This window comes from Caloenas nicobarica, chromosome 3 (genome assembly GCF_036013445.1).
Source record: "Caloenas nicobarica isolate bCalNic1 chromosome 3, bCalNic1.hap1, whole genome shotgun sequence".
Lineage (NCBI taxonomy): Eukaryota > Metazoa > Chordata > Aves > Columbiformes > Columbidae > Caloenas > Caloenas nicobarica.
Window position 1 is genome coordinate 113313736 of NC_088247.1, and position 18787 is coordinate 113332522.

Sequence of the window (18787 nt, forward strand, 5' to 3'; positions counted from 1 at the left end):
AAAAAGCTCAAGTTGTTTCTTTATGATCAGCTTCGTAAATACAGTCTTAGGAGTAATCAGCTCCCGACTCTGGAGGTTTCCTTTTGTTCAAGCAAGGCGCAGTCAAGCAGACAGGAGTTTCCTCAGCCGCTTTGCCATTATCACCAGCACTGTCAGCCAGGAGTTATTTTATAGATTACCGACATCAAGGTGCGTTGCATTGCAGCGTGGGCAGTATCTTAAATATTTTCTCCCATGTGCCAAAGGCTATCGTGCCGCTGATCGTGCCGTGGCAGGGGGAGGAAGGCTTGAAGGAAGGCATGAACTTTCTTAAACGGGGTCTACGTGCCCGTATGTGGTTTGCCTTTTTTTGTTGTTGGGGGTTTTTTTCCCCAATTTTGCTGCGAAGGGGAAAAGCTTCGCGGGGCGGGCGGAGGGCGGTGCGGCAGGGAGGTGCCCGGCGAGGCGGGCCGGGGAAGATGCTCCTGGGGCCGGGGAAGATGCTCCTGGGGCCGGGGAAGATGCTCCCGGGGAGCGGCCGCCCGGCGCGGTGCTTTAAAGCGAGGGGAGCCCTACAGCGAGGGTCGAGCTGAGGGAAGCTCGGCTCGCTGCTGTTGAATAAAAATTGTAATCCAACAAGTCTAACTAGAAAATGGGTTTCTAAAAGCTCTGGAGTGCTGGGTACATAAAGCTATTTGAGCAAATTACAAGAATCGCTCAGGGGCACGAATGAAATCAACACTTTAATTGCCTCCAAAATGAAGATTTATACCCCATTTTCCCAACGAATCATTATTTTATTAAAGTGAAAGCTAAAGAAATGAAGCTTTAGTTTTGGGGTTGTCGGGAGAGGGGGGTGTCGTGTAGTGTCCGTACCTCCCCCCCCTCCCCTTTTCGCCAGGAGCGCGGACGTTGCGCGCCGGGCGCCGGCCCCTCTCCCACTGCGTGGGGCGGCCGCGCAACTCCGCGGGGCTCAGCCCCGGCACCTCCGGCTTGCGCGGCCGCTGCGCCAGCGGCGGGGCCGGGCGGCCTCCCCGGGGACCCCGAACTCTTCGCTGGGCAGGGGGACGCGCAGCCCCCGCCGCTGCCACCAGTCCGCATCCGCGGAGCTGCGCGGCGAGCGGGGCTTTGCTTTCCCCGTCGAAGGAAAAAGGCGGAAAAATGCGCTTTTCCCCTCTTTCCTCTGGCCGACGAGGCGGCGGATAAAACCCGCGGAGAGCGGCCGGGCGGCACAAGGGGGACCGCGGAGGTCGTGCCCGGGTGGGGAATGGGTTTTACCGAGGGCATGCGCGGCCACCCCGCGCCTCCGGTAAACTCCGGTACCGAGGCCGGCAGTATCTGGGCCTTAATGGTTAAATAATAAGGTGTTGAGTGGTTGTCGCCGGGGCGGCTAATTAGGATGTCCCTGCGCGGTGCGCGCCTGTGGCAGCGCGGGTGCGCAGGGCCGGGCGGCGGGAGAGAGGGGCTGGATCCCGGGTGCGGGTCCGGGCTGTCCCTCTGCCTGGCCACGGTTGTGCTGTTGAGAGTAGTAAAAGAGTAAGTATGTAAAAAGCTTTTATTACGGATTTAATTACATTTTCTTATATTGTGGCAGTAAAGGTTACAGTTAACAGGGTGGGTGTTTTTTAATTTATTGGTTTCCCCTTATTTATCCTTTCCTTATAGGCCCCTCAATGCCAGTGCCTTTAAGTCCCCCCCGGTTAATGGAAAGCAATGACACTAATGCTAGATTTTGCAAAGTAAAGCCCCATAACACTAACCATTGTTCAGTGATTTAACTAGCTCAGTGGCAATAGGTCACTAAAATAGCATCCTTCTCCCACGGGCGTGACCCCGCTGCCTGCCAGGGGGGGACCTGCAGAGTTCTTGTTTACCATTACGGCCCCAGAAAGTACAAAGCAGGAGTTTGGGGTTTTTGTTGGGGATAATTGAACTCGAGATCAACCAGGCCCCGGAACTTTCAAAAAACCCTAAGCTGAAGGATTGCACCCATCCTCAAAAGTTTCAAAATAAACCTTTTTTAATCATTAGCTTTTCAAACATTTGCGTGTTTAAATTTTCAAATGTTTGTCGGAGCCCGGAAAGATTTAAAACACAGCTGTGGCGTGTTGTGACTGGGAAAACTCCCTCCAATTAAAAAAAAAAGCCTCAAAGACTGTAGTCAGCAGAAATGCAGTTTCTTAGGTAATTCTAAAGTATTACCGTGAGGCTGTTTTCTTGAAGCCGCATCACCTTGGCACTCAGGTGCTCTAGTCTGAACCGTAATATTCCCCTACGAGATTGTCTCTACAGAAAGTAATTGAAGAAAAACACTGTATGAAGTACCCACCACATTCAAATAAAGTGCATTAGCAGCATAAGATAGATTTTATAGGGACAAGCCAGTATTTTCTTATGGAAAATAAACTTGTTGAGCAAATCCACAGTAGTGTTACTTGACAAAAATTATCGTTTAATAATGCACAAGCTAGTTATGTGTGCAGAAACTTTTAAAGGCAAATCAGCAAAGAGCCGAATTCCTATAGAGACTAGGAGGGAAATGATCAAAAAATGAACATGAAATAAGACTTCCTGTAAGAAGGTCCGTAATTCAACATTATTTGACTCCACTGTCAGGGAAATTGTTGGAGGATAGTAAACTGATACTAGAGTCTCAGTCATTTTTGTTACAGTCTTAAATGTTTGCAACTGTGGCGTTTTAGATGGCCCTTCTTGGATGATAGTATATCGTATATATATGTGTATAATAAAGCAACACTTCTATTTATGTTACAGTAGATTTTTTTTAATGCATGCAGTTGCAGAGTTTATCTAAACAAAATGCGAGTAGACAGCATTTTTTTAAAATGGAAAAATTACTTCAAATATGTTCTTTGCAAAGAATCATAAACTAGAATGCAATATATAGCATATCTGAAGGTGGATGGGTTGTTTAGGACATCAACCGGTTATGACTAGACTAACTTTCCCAGATATTTCAAATATATTAGCTATACCTTGCAGCCAATACAAAAATAATGCCCTAGGGAAAAAATACTGAAAAATACTATTTTATTTGGGACTTTTTCACAGGTATTTTCAAACCATGTATGGTTTTAAGTGGGGTGAGCTAAAAATTTTGCTGCCTTCAGTATGTATACTCCCATATTAGAAGGACAGGCATCAATATAATAGATGTGGTGCAGAGGGTGCAAGGTAGAATTAATAATAAAAGTGTTACATCTGAGGAGGTCCAATAAAATAATGTTTAAAAGACTCAAAGTTTAATTTTCTTCCTTTGACTTTATGCCACCTTGAGCCAGTGAATCCTTTTTTCTGGGTAATTTTTTTTGCTGTGATATTTAGGAGCTGTTACCATGCCTAAGTTTGGCAGACTATTTAATGTAATGATAAATCATGTTAATTTATATTCCGGACCTGTTATCATCCAAAACGCTGTAGCTGAAATTGTATTAGCAAAATAAGATTTTCCTTTCTCTCTGTTTCTTTAAGTAAGTAAATATATTGTTAAGTAGACATGAGATTGAATCTATTTTCTTTAATTTATTATTTCATTTCAATTCAAGAATATTTGATTGTTTTTGTGTTCTAAATCGTTCAAAAGCCCAAATGTGTCCATCCTAACTGCTGGGTACAGTATTTGCTGCCTTCCTTAAGTTGAATGCTTGGCCTAACTTCCAAGTGAAGTTTTTCAGATCGAAGTTACCTTTGTTGCAAACGATAATTTTAATTTCCTAATTCTTTGCATCCTTTTCAATGTCAAACCTGACAGAGCTGAGTTTAAACCCCAGGTAACCCTGGAACTCATCCTAAACATTTGCAAGCATATCTCAAGGCATTCCCATAAGCAGGAGCTCGCGGCGTCTTTGCGGTGTGAATTGTTATTTGGCGGCAACTTGGAGGTTTGCAAGGAAGTTGTGAAAAAATGAGTTTTACCTTAAATTTAGGCTTTATGGCTGAGGGTTTGAGTCCTCCCTGGCTGCTCATCCGGAGGCGGCAATAACAGTAATGGGCTCTGCACGCAGAAGGGTTACTGCAGCCTGGAGTGGGCAAGGTTAGCACTTAAAAATCAGATTATATCGTGCTCAATCAAAACGAGTGAGCACAGGTTGTGCTGATAAATACTGCTTTAAAAAGCAGTGAAAATCCAGCACAGCTTCTTCAAATTAGTGAGTGTCGTTGTTGTTGTTGTTGTTTTGCATTTCTGTGTTTGAGGGGTTTTTTTGGTCACATGAGCGTGCAGTTAGGAGATATCTTGTGTCATCTAAACAAATTTAAGAAAATAAAGAGGAGCATGCTGGAGAAGGAGAGAACGGGGTGCGCTGCAATGTCACCTCGTGTCCTTGGCATGCTACCTTCCTCTCCTGATGCTCAGTTGCTTTGACTCACACAGCAAATTTGGAAATTAGTGGTTATATATATATTTTTTTTCTTGCAGTCGCAGCAATATTTGGAGAGGGTAAGTCTAACAGAGTGAATATTTTGTGTTTTGCCGTGTTCGAGTGTATTTCTGTCCCCGATTAACGGCCCCATATCTAACCCACCGCTGATATTCTGTAACATGACTTACAGACAGCTTTCCAGCTGTTGGTTCAGCTTTTCTTTGGCATGTGCTTAGTGTGATTGCCTTTTCCCTTTTATTACCTTCAAAAGGAGAAAAAAAAGGTAAAAGAGATGTAACCCAGCCTCGGAGCATAGGTGAGAGCAGAATCCATGCAGGCTGGTGTCTTTGGGACACCTTTTGTTAATTCGGGCGAGATCCCTGGAACGCTTCAGCCCCTCTGTGGCAGTGTGGGGGGGTCTTGTCTCTGTTAGCAAGGGGGCTGCTGGCACAGGGGATCCCCATTGCCTCTGCAGGCTCAACACGTTGAGTTGCCTCGCTGCTTGTTGCCATCGCGGCTTCATTTATTTATTTTCGGGTGTATTTGTCGGAGAGGTGAAGAGCGACGTGGAGGTTTCAGGCTTACGTGGGTTGTTGTACGTACGAAGGCGATAGCGCAGGCGGTGAGTGGTTTCTGAGGGTTATTGGATTTTGGAAAAGAGGATTTGAGATTCATCAGTAGACATCTGGGCAAATGTTGAAAATTTAAACGTTGGTGAGGTGAATTTAAAAAACCCCGAGTTTGTCTTAAAGGCAAAGGGCCTGTTTGCTATTTAAAAATATATATGTATATTTAAGTTACAGTACAGACACTACCATTTCCTTGCTAACTTCTGGAGCATGTGGAAGGCAGGATGAAAAGAAATGGATTTGCACCCAAATTTGTCTGTTCGTTCTTTTGCTGGCGGCGCAACAGACTGCCGAAAGTCACGGTGGCTTCTTGTTTTCCAAGTGGCTTCATGTTTTGCAAGTATCTTCAAATCCAGGCCAGGAGCCCCGTTGAAGAAACGTTTTTTCCCCCATCGGAGGTTGTATGTTAGTCATCCATGAGTTTTGGGGATCAATAAAGAGATAACTGTGGAAAGCAATGGCCCTTAACGCGTGGTGAGCGAGATGGGTTGATCTAATGGTCCCCGACTGGCCTCAAAACTCGATGAATCTCTGGGTTTGTCCACACAAGGACACTCAGGAGAGGTAAGACAAATTGATTGGGTGTAAAATTAAAGTGCATTAGTTAAAGTGCATTGCACTATTGTGTGGATGCTCTCATTCAGAAGTAAAGTGGCCTTAGTTCACTTTAGCCTAATCCCCTTTGGAGTAGGCCACTTTTCTTTTGAATGAGAACATCCACATTAACTTTTAGTTAATTCGTCTTTCCCCAGCGTCCTCCCAGCCTCATGCCCGCCGCTCTGGAGAGGTCCGGCCGGGCACGGGCTCCCTACGTGCTTTAGGTGAGCTTTTCATTAGGCATTTTTGTCTCTGTAGCCACGCTTAAGCGCCGGTGTTTGTCATCGCCCCGGCCGGGGCTGCTCCTCTCCTTCTGCTCCCACAGCTCAAGAGGGATATTTGTTTTTTAGTGCTGCCTGGGAAGAAAATCGGAAAGCTTTACAGTGCCGGGGATGTGGGGCTGGATTCGGACGAGATGGCACAGAGAATGGCTTGGCCAGGCTGTGAGGCGGTGGGGGAGCTGCCTGCACCCATCCCATGGGGGCTGCGGTTTGGGGGTCGTGTTTCCCAGGTGAATATGGCATGAGGCTCTCCCCGGTATCAGTCCTCATCCCGGTAACTTGAGAATTTTATTTTGCGATGGTGGTTTGCTATCCTGACATGCTCCCTGCATAGGTCGTTTCTTCCACGTCCACTGATAAAGCCAGTTTTTAAAGACAGCGAGGAAATGTAGATTAACTCTTTTCAGCGGATATTTCCAACCATAAAACCAAGGACTGAAAATTAAGTTGTAGGACTACTAATTTACCTAGTGAAAAAAATAATGGCAAGATAGTTTTGCAATCTGTTTTGTATTTTTGCGTGGAGTTCACTGAGCTTAGGTTTTTGTCAGAAGTATTTTTGAATGTCTTCTAAAGCTTATAAGTAACCTATTTATTTACTTTTTACTGGCTAAGCCGTGTGTGCAAATGCTGTGCCATGTCATACTCCTGCCATTGCTGTTCCATTCATAATAAAATTTACAAGGCTTCTTGCATTAGTAAGCAATTTGCTATTGGAGCCTTTCCTAGAAATACAGAATTCTATTTCACCAAAGTATTGTCTTTCCTCTTCAATCGCGGCTGAGGTGAGCTATTTTCTCAAGGACTCTCCAGGCATCTATATGATATTCCCACTTGTGCAGATGATCTCCAAAACTGCATTACTTACTCCTCCGTCCTGAAGGGCCATCGCAGTAAATTAAAATTCTCTTGTTAGCGTCACCAGGCTTTGAATTTGGCCAGCTAATTTTATTTGCAGTTTGACGTGCTTTTTTCTTTTTCCTTTTTTTTTTTTTTTTAATGTAAAGCAAATATGCATCCAGACCTTCTTTGCTGAAATAAACAGGCCAACAATAAGAGGGGTGGATTGTAATTTGCTTAAAAGAACTGCCTGTTTTAACTTCAGAAATACTGACCCAGAGTAAAGCAACAGCTGATGCCATCACAGGCAGTGTACTGTATTCAAACAGCTGTACAAAATGAAAAGCTGTGGTATTAATCCTGCCATTCACAGTTTATTTAAGTTTTTCAAGCTTCTCTCATATGGGCATGGCATCAATGCCTAATTATGCTTCCATTAGGGTTACTGGGCCCTTAATACAGAAAATTATTGTATTTAAAATTTGGAAAGCTGCATCAATGTAATCTTAGAGTCTTGCAGCTGGCACACATTCAGGGAAGGCAAACTTTACCTTGTAATTTTCTTTTCATTCATTTGGTCCTTAGGTTTTGGTCTGGTTTTGTTGTTACTGAGAAGGTCAGATCATCGCTGGTGTTTTTAACACTGGCTTTAAATAGCTCCATTTAAGGCTGTGTAGCTCTCGGGAGGAGAGGGGAAGAGCGGATTAAAAACTCGGTGGCTTTGTCCGTCCTGTTTGCAGGGATGCAGGGCGACAGTCGTCTGTGCAAATGGAAATGGTAGAAAAGAACATCTAAAGGCTGACACACGAGGAGTTTTTGTCCCATCGGCGTTGTACCCTGCCCTCAGCCGGGGCTGGCTCTGTCAGCACAAGCTGTGGTTTACCCTTGGATGTGAAATTCTCCTGTCCCATCGTGTTGTGGTGGGGTGTGCAGAGATGTGGGCTGAGATACTCAGGTGGGCTCGTTGATGCTTGGCAGCAACCCGAGGCCTGTGCACTCGCGTGGACGGTGACTGCTTGCCAAGATTGGGCTTGATCTCGCGAGCCAAGTATTAGCCATGGCCAGCCCCTTGCTGGAAACCCCCTCGGGAGGACATGGATGCTGCAGGCTCAGTAGGTGGCACTTTGGTTTTAGGCTTGAGCCGGTGCACAGGGCCCCTCCGCTCCTCAGGGTGCAGGCACAGGAATGTGCTGTGCCACGATGGCCTTGGCCCAAGCTCTTCCACTAGCCTCTGCACCGTGGAGGTGCTTAGCATGGGTAGAGTTGGCCAGATTTTTGGATGAGGGAAGTGTCCCTGTGGCTTGTAGTTTAAGCAACTTCTCTTGCGTGCTGCCGTGCAGTGTTGCAGGGGAGGAGCTCTGCTGCGTCCCGGCCGCGGCTGCGTTTCGGCGATGGGTACAGCCATGTCACCACAAGGTCGCTTGAAGCCACAACTTGGCTCTCTCCGCTCGTGTTCACTCAGGCTTTTTGGACAGTGCCTGACATGAACAGGGGCTCTGCGGCTGGGTGACACCGCTGGGCGTCACCGCGGTGGGAGGCTGACGGTCATGGGGAGAGAAACCTTCCAAGCACACGGGTGAGTTGGTGGCAGGCAGCTTCCCCGTGCTGCCCCCTCTTTGCAGGGATGCTCGGGAAGAGGTGCTGGTGTTTGCACGGATGCTCAGGGCGAGAGGAAATGGCCTCAAGTTGTGCCTGGGAAGGTGCAGATTAGATATTAGGAAAATTTTCTTCTCAGAAAGGGTTGTGAAGCATTGGAACAGGCTGCCCAGGGAAGTGGTGGAGTCACCATTCCTGGAGGGGTTTGAAAGATACGTAGATGAGGCTCTTAGGGACATGGGTTAGCGCTAGAGTGAGGTTGTGGTTGGACTCGATGATCTTTAGGGTCTCTTCCAACCAAAATGACTCTATGATTCTATGAAGAGGTGCCGGCGTTTGTACAGATGCTCGGGAAGAGGTGCATGGAGCAGGCTGCCCACACACACCGGAGGCAGCGTGGCTGCCGTGCTCGAGCCATTCCCTCCTTTGCCCCTCTCTGCCTGGCGAAGGATTTTGCAGCTGTGTTACCCCAGGAAGGTCTGGGCCCTTCTCCCTGTTGCACAAACCAGTTTTACTGGTGTGGTTTCCACCTCTTAGGTGAGCGCTGCTGTGCTTTTCCCATGTTTGTGAGTGGCTGCAGTGCTTTGTGGCACAGCTTTGTAGCAGAAGTCTGGTACGTACGACCACATCCTGCTACATTTGTATAACCCCTGCGAGTGATCTCTTTTTTATTATAATTTTTCCCTAAATCCAGAGTGATGGTGTGCACATGACTCGTACATGCAGGCAGGATTTATTTTATTCTTAAATGCACATGAGTACATCAAGCTGGGGTTTGGTTTGCAGGGAGAAGTGTTTGAGAGGGACAGGGATGGGTAACCCTCCTCTGCTGACAGCATGTGGGGACTTACGGATGCTCTTCCCAAGTCTATCACGGAGGTTTTGAGGTGAGACGATTAGTTGCTCATGAGCTAATATTTTCTACTTCTCTTTTATCATCAGGTAGGGTTGATACCTTAATTTATATGTCATATAGTGAGAGCAAGGTATAGGAGATGTATAAGAAGTGATATGTTAAAGTGATTTATTTCACTCTGTGTATGGTTTAAGGAAAACAGCGTAAAGAAAGCAAAGCATTTCTGTTTGTTGTCACAGAGAAGCGCTATGCTGAACCGAAAGGCTGACGGTGAAAGTTGCTTTTAGTGGCTTTGTGCTTTGGTTTTGGCCCCTTCTGCTATCTTCTGTGTAATTACCACTTTTAAATGTATTTAAAGGGGGAGGGGATAAACTTAAGCACTGGATGGGGTGAGCAGCAATGCTGTCAGTAACTTCTGCAGAAGGAGCGGAGCTGCGGAGTTGACTGGAAGTGTTTGCGGGGTGGTGTCCGGTGTGCCTGTCCCATGGCACAGGTCCACCTGGGGCCATGCCGGGAGCCTTGCGTTGCTATGAGCCCTGCTGGGTTCTCCAAAACCTCCCTGGGAGGCACAGCGAGGCCGCAGCGACCTCTCAGCCCAACTTTTTCGGGTGGCTCCGGCAGCCAGCCGTGCTTCCAAGCCATCCCTCAATGAGCGGGTGGAGACGTCGGGGAGCCACGGCCACCTCAGCCTGGCAAGCCACCCCTGGAGCTCGGCCTCCTCCGGCTCCCGCGGCCCGGGCTTGGCTTGTCTTGTGGCCGCCGGCTCACTGGCCTGTGGCTGGCAGAGCCAGGCCGCTCGGCCGCTTCTGCCTGCGCCGCGGATTTGGCTTGTTGTGAAATGGTAGAAAGTGGAGGAATTGATCCGCGGGAGGGTTTGGCCATGAGCGTTGGAAAATGTGAATCACGGGGATTCCAGTTTTAAGCCTTCTGGAGATAACGGGCAGCGCATACTGGAGTGCGTGACTTGCAGAGAGCCTTAAAAAACAAGGCGGCGCCCTCAAGATTAAGCAAATATTTTATAATCAGGAACACATTTTATACCCAGCGCAGCCTTTGCAGGTATTGTATCCATTCGGACGGAAAGGTGTAGCTGGAGCGGAGCTAATTATACCACAATTTAATTTTGGTGTTGAACAGCACTGAGAGGCGAGCGGGCTCTTGAATCCTGCTAACAATACACCCTAATCAAAATACGCTGACTCCAAATGGCGTCTGTTGTCAGTTAGCTAAAAAGACCATTTGATAGTTGTGACATACGCTCGGCTTTTTTGCTTGTGATGGAGTCGAAATGAAGTCGGGCTGTTGCAGAGCTAGGGCTGTGCTTCTGTTTTCCCTCCCCAAGAATCCCGAGTTGAGCCGCTGGGATGCTGGAACTTGGAGCCTGTATTTCAGTGCATGTGACAAAATTTGCAGCAGGTGCCCCGATGGGTTAACTTTGTCTTCCCAGAAGATACTAACCCTAAAAATCTGTAAGGGCAATGCTTAGAGATGTGGGTTTTTGCTGTAAGTAAACCCTCGCTGTTTGCCTGAGCACAGATGTTCAGGGTGAAGCGCAGATCTCTCCAAAATGCCTCTCCTGCCGAACTCCTCGTAGGGGAGAGGGGAGAGGGGTGGGGGAGGTTGAGGGCTCCCTCTCACCCCAAATCTTCCCAGCAGGTCGGGTGTGGGACCCCAGCCAGCCACCTGACAGCCTGCACCATCTCAGTCGGACCTGGGCATCTGGCAGATCCCCTTCTAAATGACTTTTAACACGTAAACGCAATAAAAGCGACAGTAGACGCTCCTTTTCTGGCTAAGTGGTGAGGCGTTTTTCCTGTTTACACCTTTGGAGGAATCATTACGTGAAATATTGAACAGGAAACTCTGATTTGTCTCTGAAGGCCTTTTTCCTGGTCTAGAAAGTTGTGGAAAATACTCCCGTCCTATTAAATTCAGTAGGAGCCAAGGAGGACTAACACACCTCAAGGCCTCGCACACCAGCCTTCAGGAGGTAGCGGTGTGTCTGGGGCCAACTTTGTGTGTATTTCTGCATGATATTAGACTTACGAAAATCTATGTGGAGCAGTGATTTTATCTACCCTGACTGCGAAGCTGTTTTTCCTTGTGTTGAGAAAGGGACAGGGATTAGTGCTATCTAGCGATATGGCTCTTATCAAAGGGAGGAGACAGGTTTACAATGCGAAGTTGCTCTAAATAGAAAGTACTAGTCAATGTTTGTTGTGTGGGAGACAAAAACCCCGCATCACCATCAGCTGGCTCGGTTAACCTGGCTGGGCAGGCAGTGTTTAATGTTGAGCTGAGATAAAAAAAATGAGGAACAGAGTACGGTCAATCAAATGTAAGGCATGCTGTGATTGAGACCCGTGCTGCTCAGGCTTTGCGGGTGTCCATCACAGCTACCACATGCAACAACCACCAGTGCAAGAAGGAAAACCTGAGGTCTAAATCACAAAAAGAAGTTTGTTATTGCTGGAGGTGTTTTTGGGTTGCACTGGAGCCTGCTCTCGGAAAGTCCGGCTGCCCATGCTGTCCCCCACAGAGGGGCTTCGGAGATGGTTGCCCAAGTGCAGCAGGTTTGATTTCAGCACATGCGGAAGGTGGTGGGACTGTGCCTCTGGCAGAACACAGCCCGGGCCGGGGGGCCTCTCCGTAGCTGTGAACACGCACATCCCTGCATGCACACAGACACGCACAAATGGTTTTTTCGGAAGTCTTCCCCCCGCAGAACTGACAGGGCTTTGGTGCCTCCTGGAGAAGAACAGCTGCGGTTTTTCTCCTTCGTTTTTATCTTTATGTCCCACCCAGACTGAAGCTCTCCATTTCTTTCTCCTTTATTTTTTTGTGGTTTATGCTTGCTGCTTCTAATTATTCTTTTTCCTTTGGAAAGCGCTATCAGCCTGTCCTTTTGCACTTGTGTTTTCTTTTCCATTCAGCCTGTTTGGGGCTCTCCTCTCCTCTCCTGTCCATACCTGCTTGTCCTCCATGCTCTGAGGGTCTGGGGGGGATCAGAAAGCTCTGCTGTGTTAGAGATACCTATGTGGGTACACAGCCGGTGTCGTGCTGCACGAAGGTGTTAGCTCCTTCTCTGAACCTGGGTAGGTTCAGCAATGAATTGCGATAGCAGGGCTAATGGAGAGAGCTCGCCTTGTTTGGTGGATGTTGGTTTGATTTTTGCGCTATGCAATGTTGCTTGGGCCTCTCGTCCCTTCAGGTGAAATCCTGGTCTTGTGAAAATCAGTGGCTAAAGTCCTGTTTATTTCCAGTTTTCTATCCTCTGTGGTATTTGCATTGATACCCACTCTCATTTCCTTTTATCTATTTGTCTCAGAAACAGTACTGTGTTGCACATATCAAGACAGCCTCCTATGAGGCTGTGAAGAGTCAAAGAGTCTTATCCTCATTTGAAATAAGGGGAAACTAAAGATAGAAAGCTTGCAACTTTTCAGGGGCTAGGAAGGAAATCCAGGTCAGAGCTAAGACTTCTACGCAGAATTTCTTCTGCTTTTTAGTTCGACGGGCTCTGCCGCCTCTAACGCTGCAAAGGTTTCCATCTGTGCAAGAGTCGCCCTCGCTGTGCTGCTTAGTTGCAGGCGGAGTTATCGCCTGTCTGTCATTCCAACGACCTTATTTCTGTCGACTTGGGGCACCTCTTTTCCATCCGAACCTGCTGTTTCTGCCTTTTGTTGTTGTTCTGTTAAAAATCATTTGCCTCTGAATCAAGGGTGCATGAAGCAGATTATGGAAGAGCTATTGGCACTAAAAAGCATCTGTTTTGCAGCATTTTGAGGTTCCTACATGTATCATTTGTTCCGACCCCCTCGGTTTTGGCTGTGTTGCGTGCGATGTCCCTGTTGGGCTTGGGCAGACTGGGAGGTGGGGTTGCTGGCTGGCAGCCTTGGTTAGCCCCACGAGATGTTCAGACAGCAAAGCCATGAGTGGGTCCTCTCCAAAAATCACGGTAGTCATGACTGACTGTGAATTTCAGGGTCCCTGAAAGTCCGCACGTGACGGAGATTGGAACAAACTATGTGTGTGTAATGTAGGAAATACATGGCATTCTATTTTTAACATTATCCAAGTATATTTTCAGTCCTGCTTACCAATTTATGGTTTCCAAGGTTTTCTTCCCAATTAAGAGAGAATTCAAAAACTGTCTTTTATGCTGGATGAGGAACAGGCTACCTGAGGATTGTTACTAGGCATGCCCTCCAGAAGTGAAGCGGGATAAGGCTTGTGGACTGCAAAGACCATGTCTATCATGTAGCTCTAGTTTCAACATTGGAACGGTGGATTATGCACTTAAAGTATTGAACAGCCGTATTGAATGTTTTGGTTGAGGTTGAGGACATCAGTATAGCCAATGACCAGGAGGATGAAATATGCAAAAAAGTAAATCCTTGCGAAATAGATGGGTTTGTAGGAGGTGGATGTGATGAAGCAGCCCCCTCATCACTTCGAGTTCTTGCCTGTAGTGAGCACAAGTACTTCTTAACGTGGTGCGTCCGTACCCTTGAGAGGATCGGGAGAAGGTTTTTGGAAGGGAGGAGTTAAGAAAAATCGGAAGAACTTTTAAAACATAATGCATTACTTTTTTATTCCTAATGAATAAGTATTTAATTTAGGAAAAGAAAATAGGATAAAACTTCAGAAGGAAAACAATAAGCCCAAATTATGTTGACAAATTGCTGGCAGCGGCTCAGTTCCTCCAGGGCGAAGGGATGAATGATTATACCTGCAGCCAGTTCTCTCGTAGCCTGGAGGAGCGGAGGTTTGTCCAACAGCTAAAGGAATTAGCCGTTCCCCATCTCCAGTTGTTACACAAACACAAATGAGCCCACAAGAGGGCTGTGCTCACAAAACTTTTGAGAAGATATATATCAAAAGATGCTGAGTACAATTTTTATCACCTGTAATGGAAAGCGATTTCTTTTATTTATGTACTTATGGTCAAGCCTTTTGTTCCTTGGCCAGGAACTCTTTTTTTTTTTTTTTTTTTTTTTCCATTTCGCATGCTCGGCGATCAAAAAAATCCATTTTATTCTATAATATAAGCAGAAGGCAGTGGTTTCCCCCACTGCGTATTAGTGTTAACTTGACTCAAAGCCCACCTGTTGCTGGATTGCAGTAATAAGTGTATGTAATGTTATTTATATTGACTCTCCCATTCAGCCATTAACCAAATAATTTTGTCTGTAGCTTTTTTGTTCATTAAGGCTTGATGTTCACTGTGACACAAGTCAATAACTGCTTTGGAGGCCTCATCAGATGCAGTTCTCACTTTGACGGGGCCATCGGTGCTTGTACCTGCTGGGGCTTGTGCTTTTTAGCCCAGCTTATCCCCTAAGTGGATGAAGCACCTGGAAATGGTCATGGGAGGCAAGTGGTTCTTCTGAGATTGTTTAAATGCACAAAACATTTTTTGTTGCTTCCTTACCTTCTCCCTTCTTTTTCCCCCTACTTGTATCAGCGTACTCAACAAGCTTCAGAACCAAAACAAAAGTCAGGAAATGTATTTCAGATGCCACAGGCTAAGATAAAACATCCCCTGTAGAAGATCTTTTGCCCTTAAAGTGGTGCAGCATTAGGGCACCTGAATCCTCTTTTATTTTAAATCAGTCATGCGACCATGACTCAAATCGGTCACTAGCTGGACCGTGGTTTTGGCACTAGAAACTGTTGACCAACAAGAAAGGCAGTGGTGCAAAACCAGTTTAAATCATGGGAATTTACAGCCCAGTCTTGAAATCCCGAAATTATTTTGCTCGCGTATTCTCGATTTTGCTGCTGTGTTCTTGATTTTACAAGGATTTGGGCTGAAAGTTTCAGCTGAGTGTTGGAGTTTAAGGGTGAACTTGGAAGAGAAAGATAAAAGCTACTAAAAAAAGGATTATCAGTGACTCCCAGTCCATGCCGCGGTGTCCGTTCTCAGCTAAATGGTGACTAATGTATAAGCCCAAGTCATAATGGGCCATTATCCTTATTTATACACTATTGTCACGACCACGTGGCTGAGACCCTCCTCTGGAATGAGCAAGCCTATGTAATGGAGTGATTAATTTATATTACTTTGCACTTCTCTAAAGTCTCCCTTTGGAAGAACTCAACGTGTTTTACAGTCGCTAATTAATTTAATCCCCCAACAATATCAGTGCTGTAGATAAGTGAAGTGCTCTTTTTATTTTTTTTCTCTCTTTTTGTTGTGGTTGTTGTTATTGTTGTTGTTCCTTCAGTAGAAACTGAGGCACAGGGACCCCATTCCCATGGCTCATCCCAAGTTACTCGGCCCTGGGTGAGCTCGGGTCGCGGGCTTTAACCTGGGAGCCAGGCGGCTTTCCCGAGGGACACTGCTCATTTACAGAAATGAGGAGCAAGTCCTCTAGTTTCTGTGCAACCACAATTTGCAGGAATGCAGGATTTCCATGTAGAAGATGACGTGGAATTCATTCCTGTTCATGGCAGCCTTCGTACAGTGAGTTTAAAAAAATCACTATCATCGCTAAGGAGCCCATCAAGTGATAAACCGCAGCTTCTCAGAGAAGGGAAATAAATGAGGCATTTCTATTTCTGTGTAGGAATAGATTGTCATGACTACTGTCAGAGTTTTCTCTGTAACTAGCACTGGAAATATTTCTGTAAAAGAAGGAGGTGGTTCACAGCGTGAAAAATAATAATATTTGGCACATCACTGTCGAAACAATTTAATGTAAAAGTACTCGGAGGATCGTGAGTTTGCAAGTTGGTTTAGAGACTTTGTTGACTTAAAAGTTCCCTGGAAGATAAAAAAAAAAGAGATGAGATTAATGTTATACTTGGCTCCCTGCTTTTGTGGATGGGGGAACTTTGCTGAAATAGTCAGGAGAAGAAAAATTACACTTGGTTTTGTGCTTTGGATCTCTCTTTCCTCAGTGGAGAGAGATGTTTTTGGAACTGGGGCTGTGTAGCGTCTGTTTAAAAAATAATGCAGCTTTCAACGCAGTTATCTCTGAAGAATTTGCATACGAACTTTGATAGCTAATCTTTCATCATGTTTAATAAACTGACTAAAGATGTAATTCCTAGTCTCTTAAGACTTGAGATGCTTAGTTAAATACTAATACTTTTGAAATGCTAATAGACGGAGGCAGCCAGGAAAAAAAAGTTAGCGGTATCCCGAGCAGATTCGTTTTTAACAGGCCATAAAAATAATAGCTTAATAAAAGTGAGGTTAGGTGGAAAATATTAACTCCTGCTTCTGAATGCAGAAATGTAAACATCTAGGATGCACAAAATTTTGATAAACTGAGGTGGAATCCAACATTTCTTGCATGAGTGCTTGTATAATGTGGCGATAGCTGTGAGAAAAGAGGAGCCCAGCATCTAAGACCCAACACAATGAAAATGCAATGAATCGGAATGCCTCACAGATCATAGCGGAATCAGACTTTCCAGCAAGGAAAATCTTTTCATGGTGAATTAAGTGATGGAGGAAGAAAAATGGTGATGAAAAAAGGTAGGCACAGATCACAAACACTGGGCTCCGGGCTCGCCGCTGAAGATTTAAGAACCTTAGCTAAAGCTATGCAGAATAGAATGTGGAAAATTGAATTTACTAAACAATTAGGCATTGAATTAATCTACATCCCGCACAGTAGAAAAGTGGGGGAGGGAACTGAACAGAGCTGAATAAATCAGGGGAGCTCATTAAAAGATAGTGAATATATCAGGTCTGTTGTTGCATAAAGGAGGGCCGTTTCCTGCACAACACGGTATAATTCTTCAGTCCGGAGCCTCTTCTTTTCTGCTCGCCCCTCGCTCCCCGCCTTTGGAGTTGTGTTCTTAATCAGATTAATAAACATTTCTGCTGAGGTTAGTGTGGCGCTCTATATTTTACCTTGTTATCTGCAGCTTTTCTATTAATTACAAGTCAGCTCACTAGTCAACAATAGTAGTGAGGGACAACATAAATAGAATGAGAGTGCCCTGGAGATGTCACTCGTAGGATCTGATGCATCCTGGAACTCCCACGGGTTCCTGCAACCTCCCACATGCCTTGCTGGTCTTTTGTTCAATTACAGTTAATGCAATAGTTTGCCATTTTCTCCTTCTAATTATATTTTCAAGTGGGATTTGTAGCACATAGAAAAACATCCTTTTACATGTTGAGGCACCAGGGCTTTGTGCTTGGCATTGTCTGTCCCCTGGGTGCTGTACCATTCTTTCTGCAGAGCTCTGAATAAACAAGTCCCTCTTTTAAAGCTGCAGTTGTACAAACTGAAAATTTATGCATTAACTGTTTGCATTCTGAGCATGTGTTCCAGATTACCTCTTACAGCATTCTTTTGGTATGCCAGAGAATGCGTATTTGTAAAAAAATTTAAAAAAAAAAAAGCATTTCTTTCACAGTTCACACATCATTCTTTCAATCACAGAATCACCAGATCAATTAGCACTTTTTATTTATTTTTTTTAAGGAATATGCATGATAATTGCTTTAAAATATTCACGCGTATCTTCTGGGCCTCGCTTTCTTTAATTGTAATCATGTATCATGGCTGTAACCAGGATTATAAAAAATGGAAGAGAGATTTCTCTTTTCTGGAAAAAGTTGAGCTTTCCTAATCCTATTTATCTTCTGTCTCAGATTAGACTTTTTTGTCTTAATTTTCCTTCTCTGAGTGTGTGTGTGAAAAGTTCATCTGGATTGCCTTAAATCTCATTCGGCTGTGTGTGAATGTGGTATTAAATGGCGAGGGTTTAGCCCATTGGTAGATTTATTAAAAAGCTGGCAGTATCAGTCAACTTTAATAGTATACAGACTCGGCTCATATTGTGGTATGATTTAAATCCAATAGACTTATGTGTGTGCATTGTAAACACAGGGGTTTTCTTTTTGGCAATAATTTCCAGTGGGCAATATTACTTCATGGTAAAGAAGAAACTATTCAATTACGTACAGGAGGTTGTGAGGGATGACCAGTGAGTCTCTGTGATGTTTTTAAAAGCTAGTACTAAAAGCTAATTAAAATCTTCTCTGGTGATAAAGGGAGACTTGGGAGGAGTGTTGCCATGATTGTTTTCCCTAAGAATTTAATTTACAGCCAATTTTTCCTATCTGAATGTTACTTTCAAATGTGCCCAGTGATAAGAAGCAACATCTGTTTTCTGTTCAATAGTACAAGGAGGCTCTGCATGGGGCTGAGTGTACACAGCCTATGTGAAGCCATTGTTATTCTCATTTCTTTTTTGTCCCCATGCCTGGTCCATTTGCCATATACCATCCGGCAAACAGCTGACACATCCCAGCTATTATGGACCCAGGCCTAATTGCCAGCAAAGTCTGTAAGCTCTTCCACGTTGGCCTCGTACGAGGAGTGGGAGGCCTATATAAACGGCACTGCTCTCGACCACCGCTCTCATTTTGCCTTTGCGGAGTTAGCAGGCTGTTGCGCCAGAGCGTTTGCGGATGCTAAAAATACAGTCGGAGCCCAGTGCCAGCGATTCACTCTCTGGCTCTCCCCCAGCCTGGCCGGGAATGTTTCTGTTTTCTATGGTAATAAAGCATGGGATTATTTAGATGGTAAACATATTCCAGACTATGTTATTTCCGCTGGGGAGCGGTGATCCGGCTATCTGGAAAGAAGGAATAAT

The 18787-nt window shown here is 45.4% G+C and overlaps 1 protein-coding gene across 4 annotated transcripts in view; it reads left to right on the forward strand.

The window, feature by feature from the left end:
* MEIS1 (Meis homeobox 1) overlaps nucleotides 1-18787 on the forward strand; it is a 109640-nt gene that overhangs the window by 7765 nt on the left and 83088 nt on the right. For 2 of the 4 annotated variants that reach the window (XM_065630597.1, XM_065630599.1), the window contains exon 7: nucleotides 4418-4438. The exons of the other annotated variants lie outside the window; for them this stretch is intronic. In XM_065630597.1, coding sequence (XP_065486669.1) covers nucleotides 4418-4438 — 21 coding nt within the window. The remainder of the gene's footprint in view (nucleotides 1-4417; nucleotides 4439-18787) is intronic. 4 annotated transcript variants of the gene reach the window in all.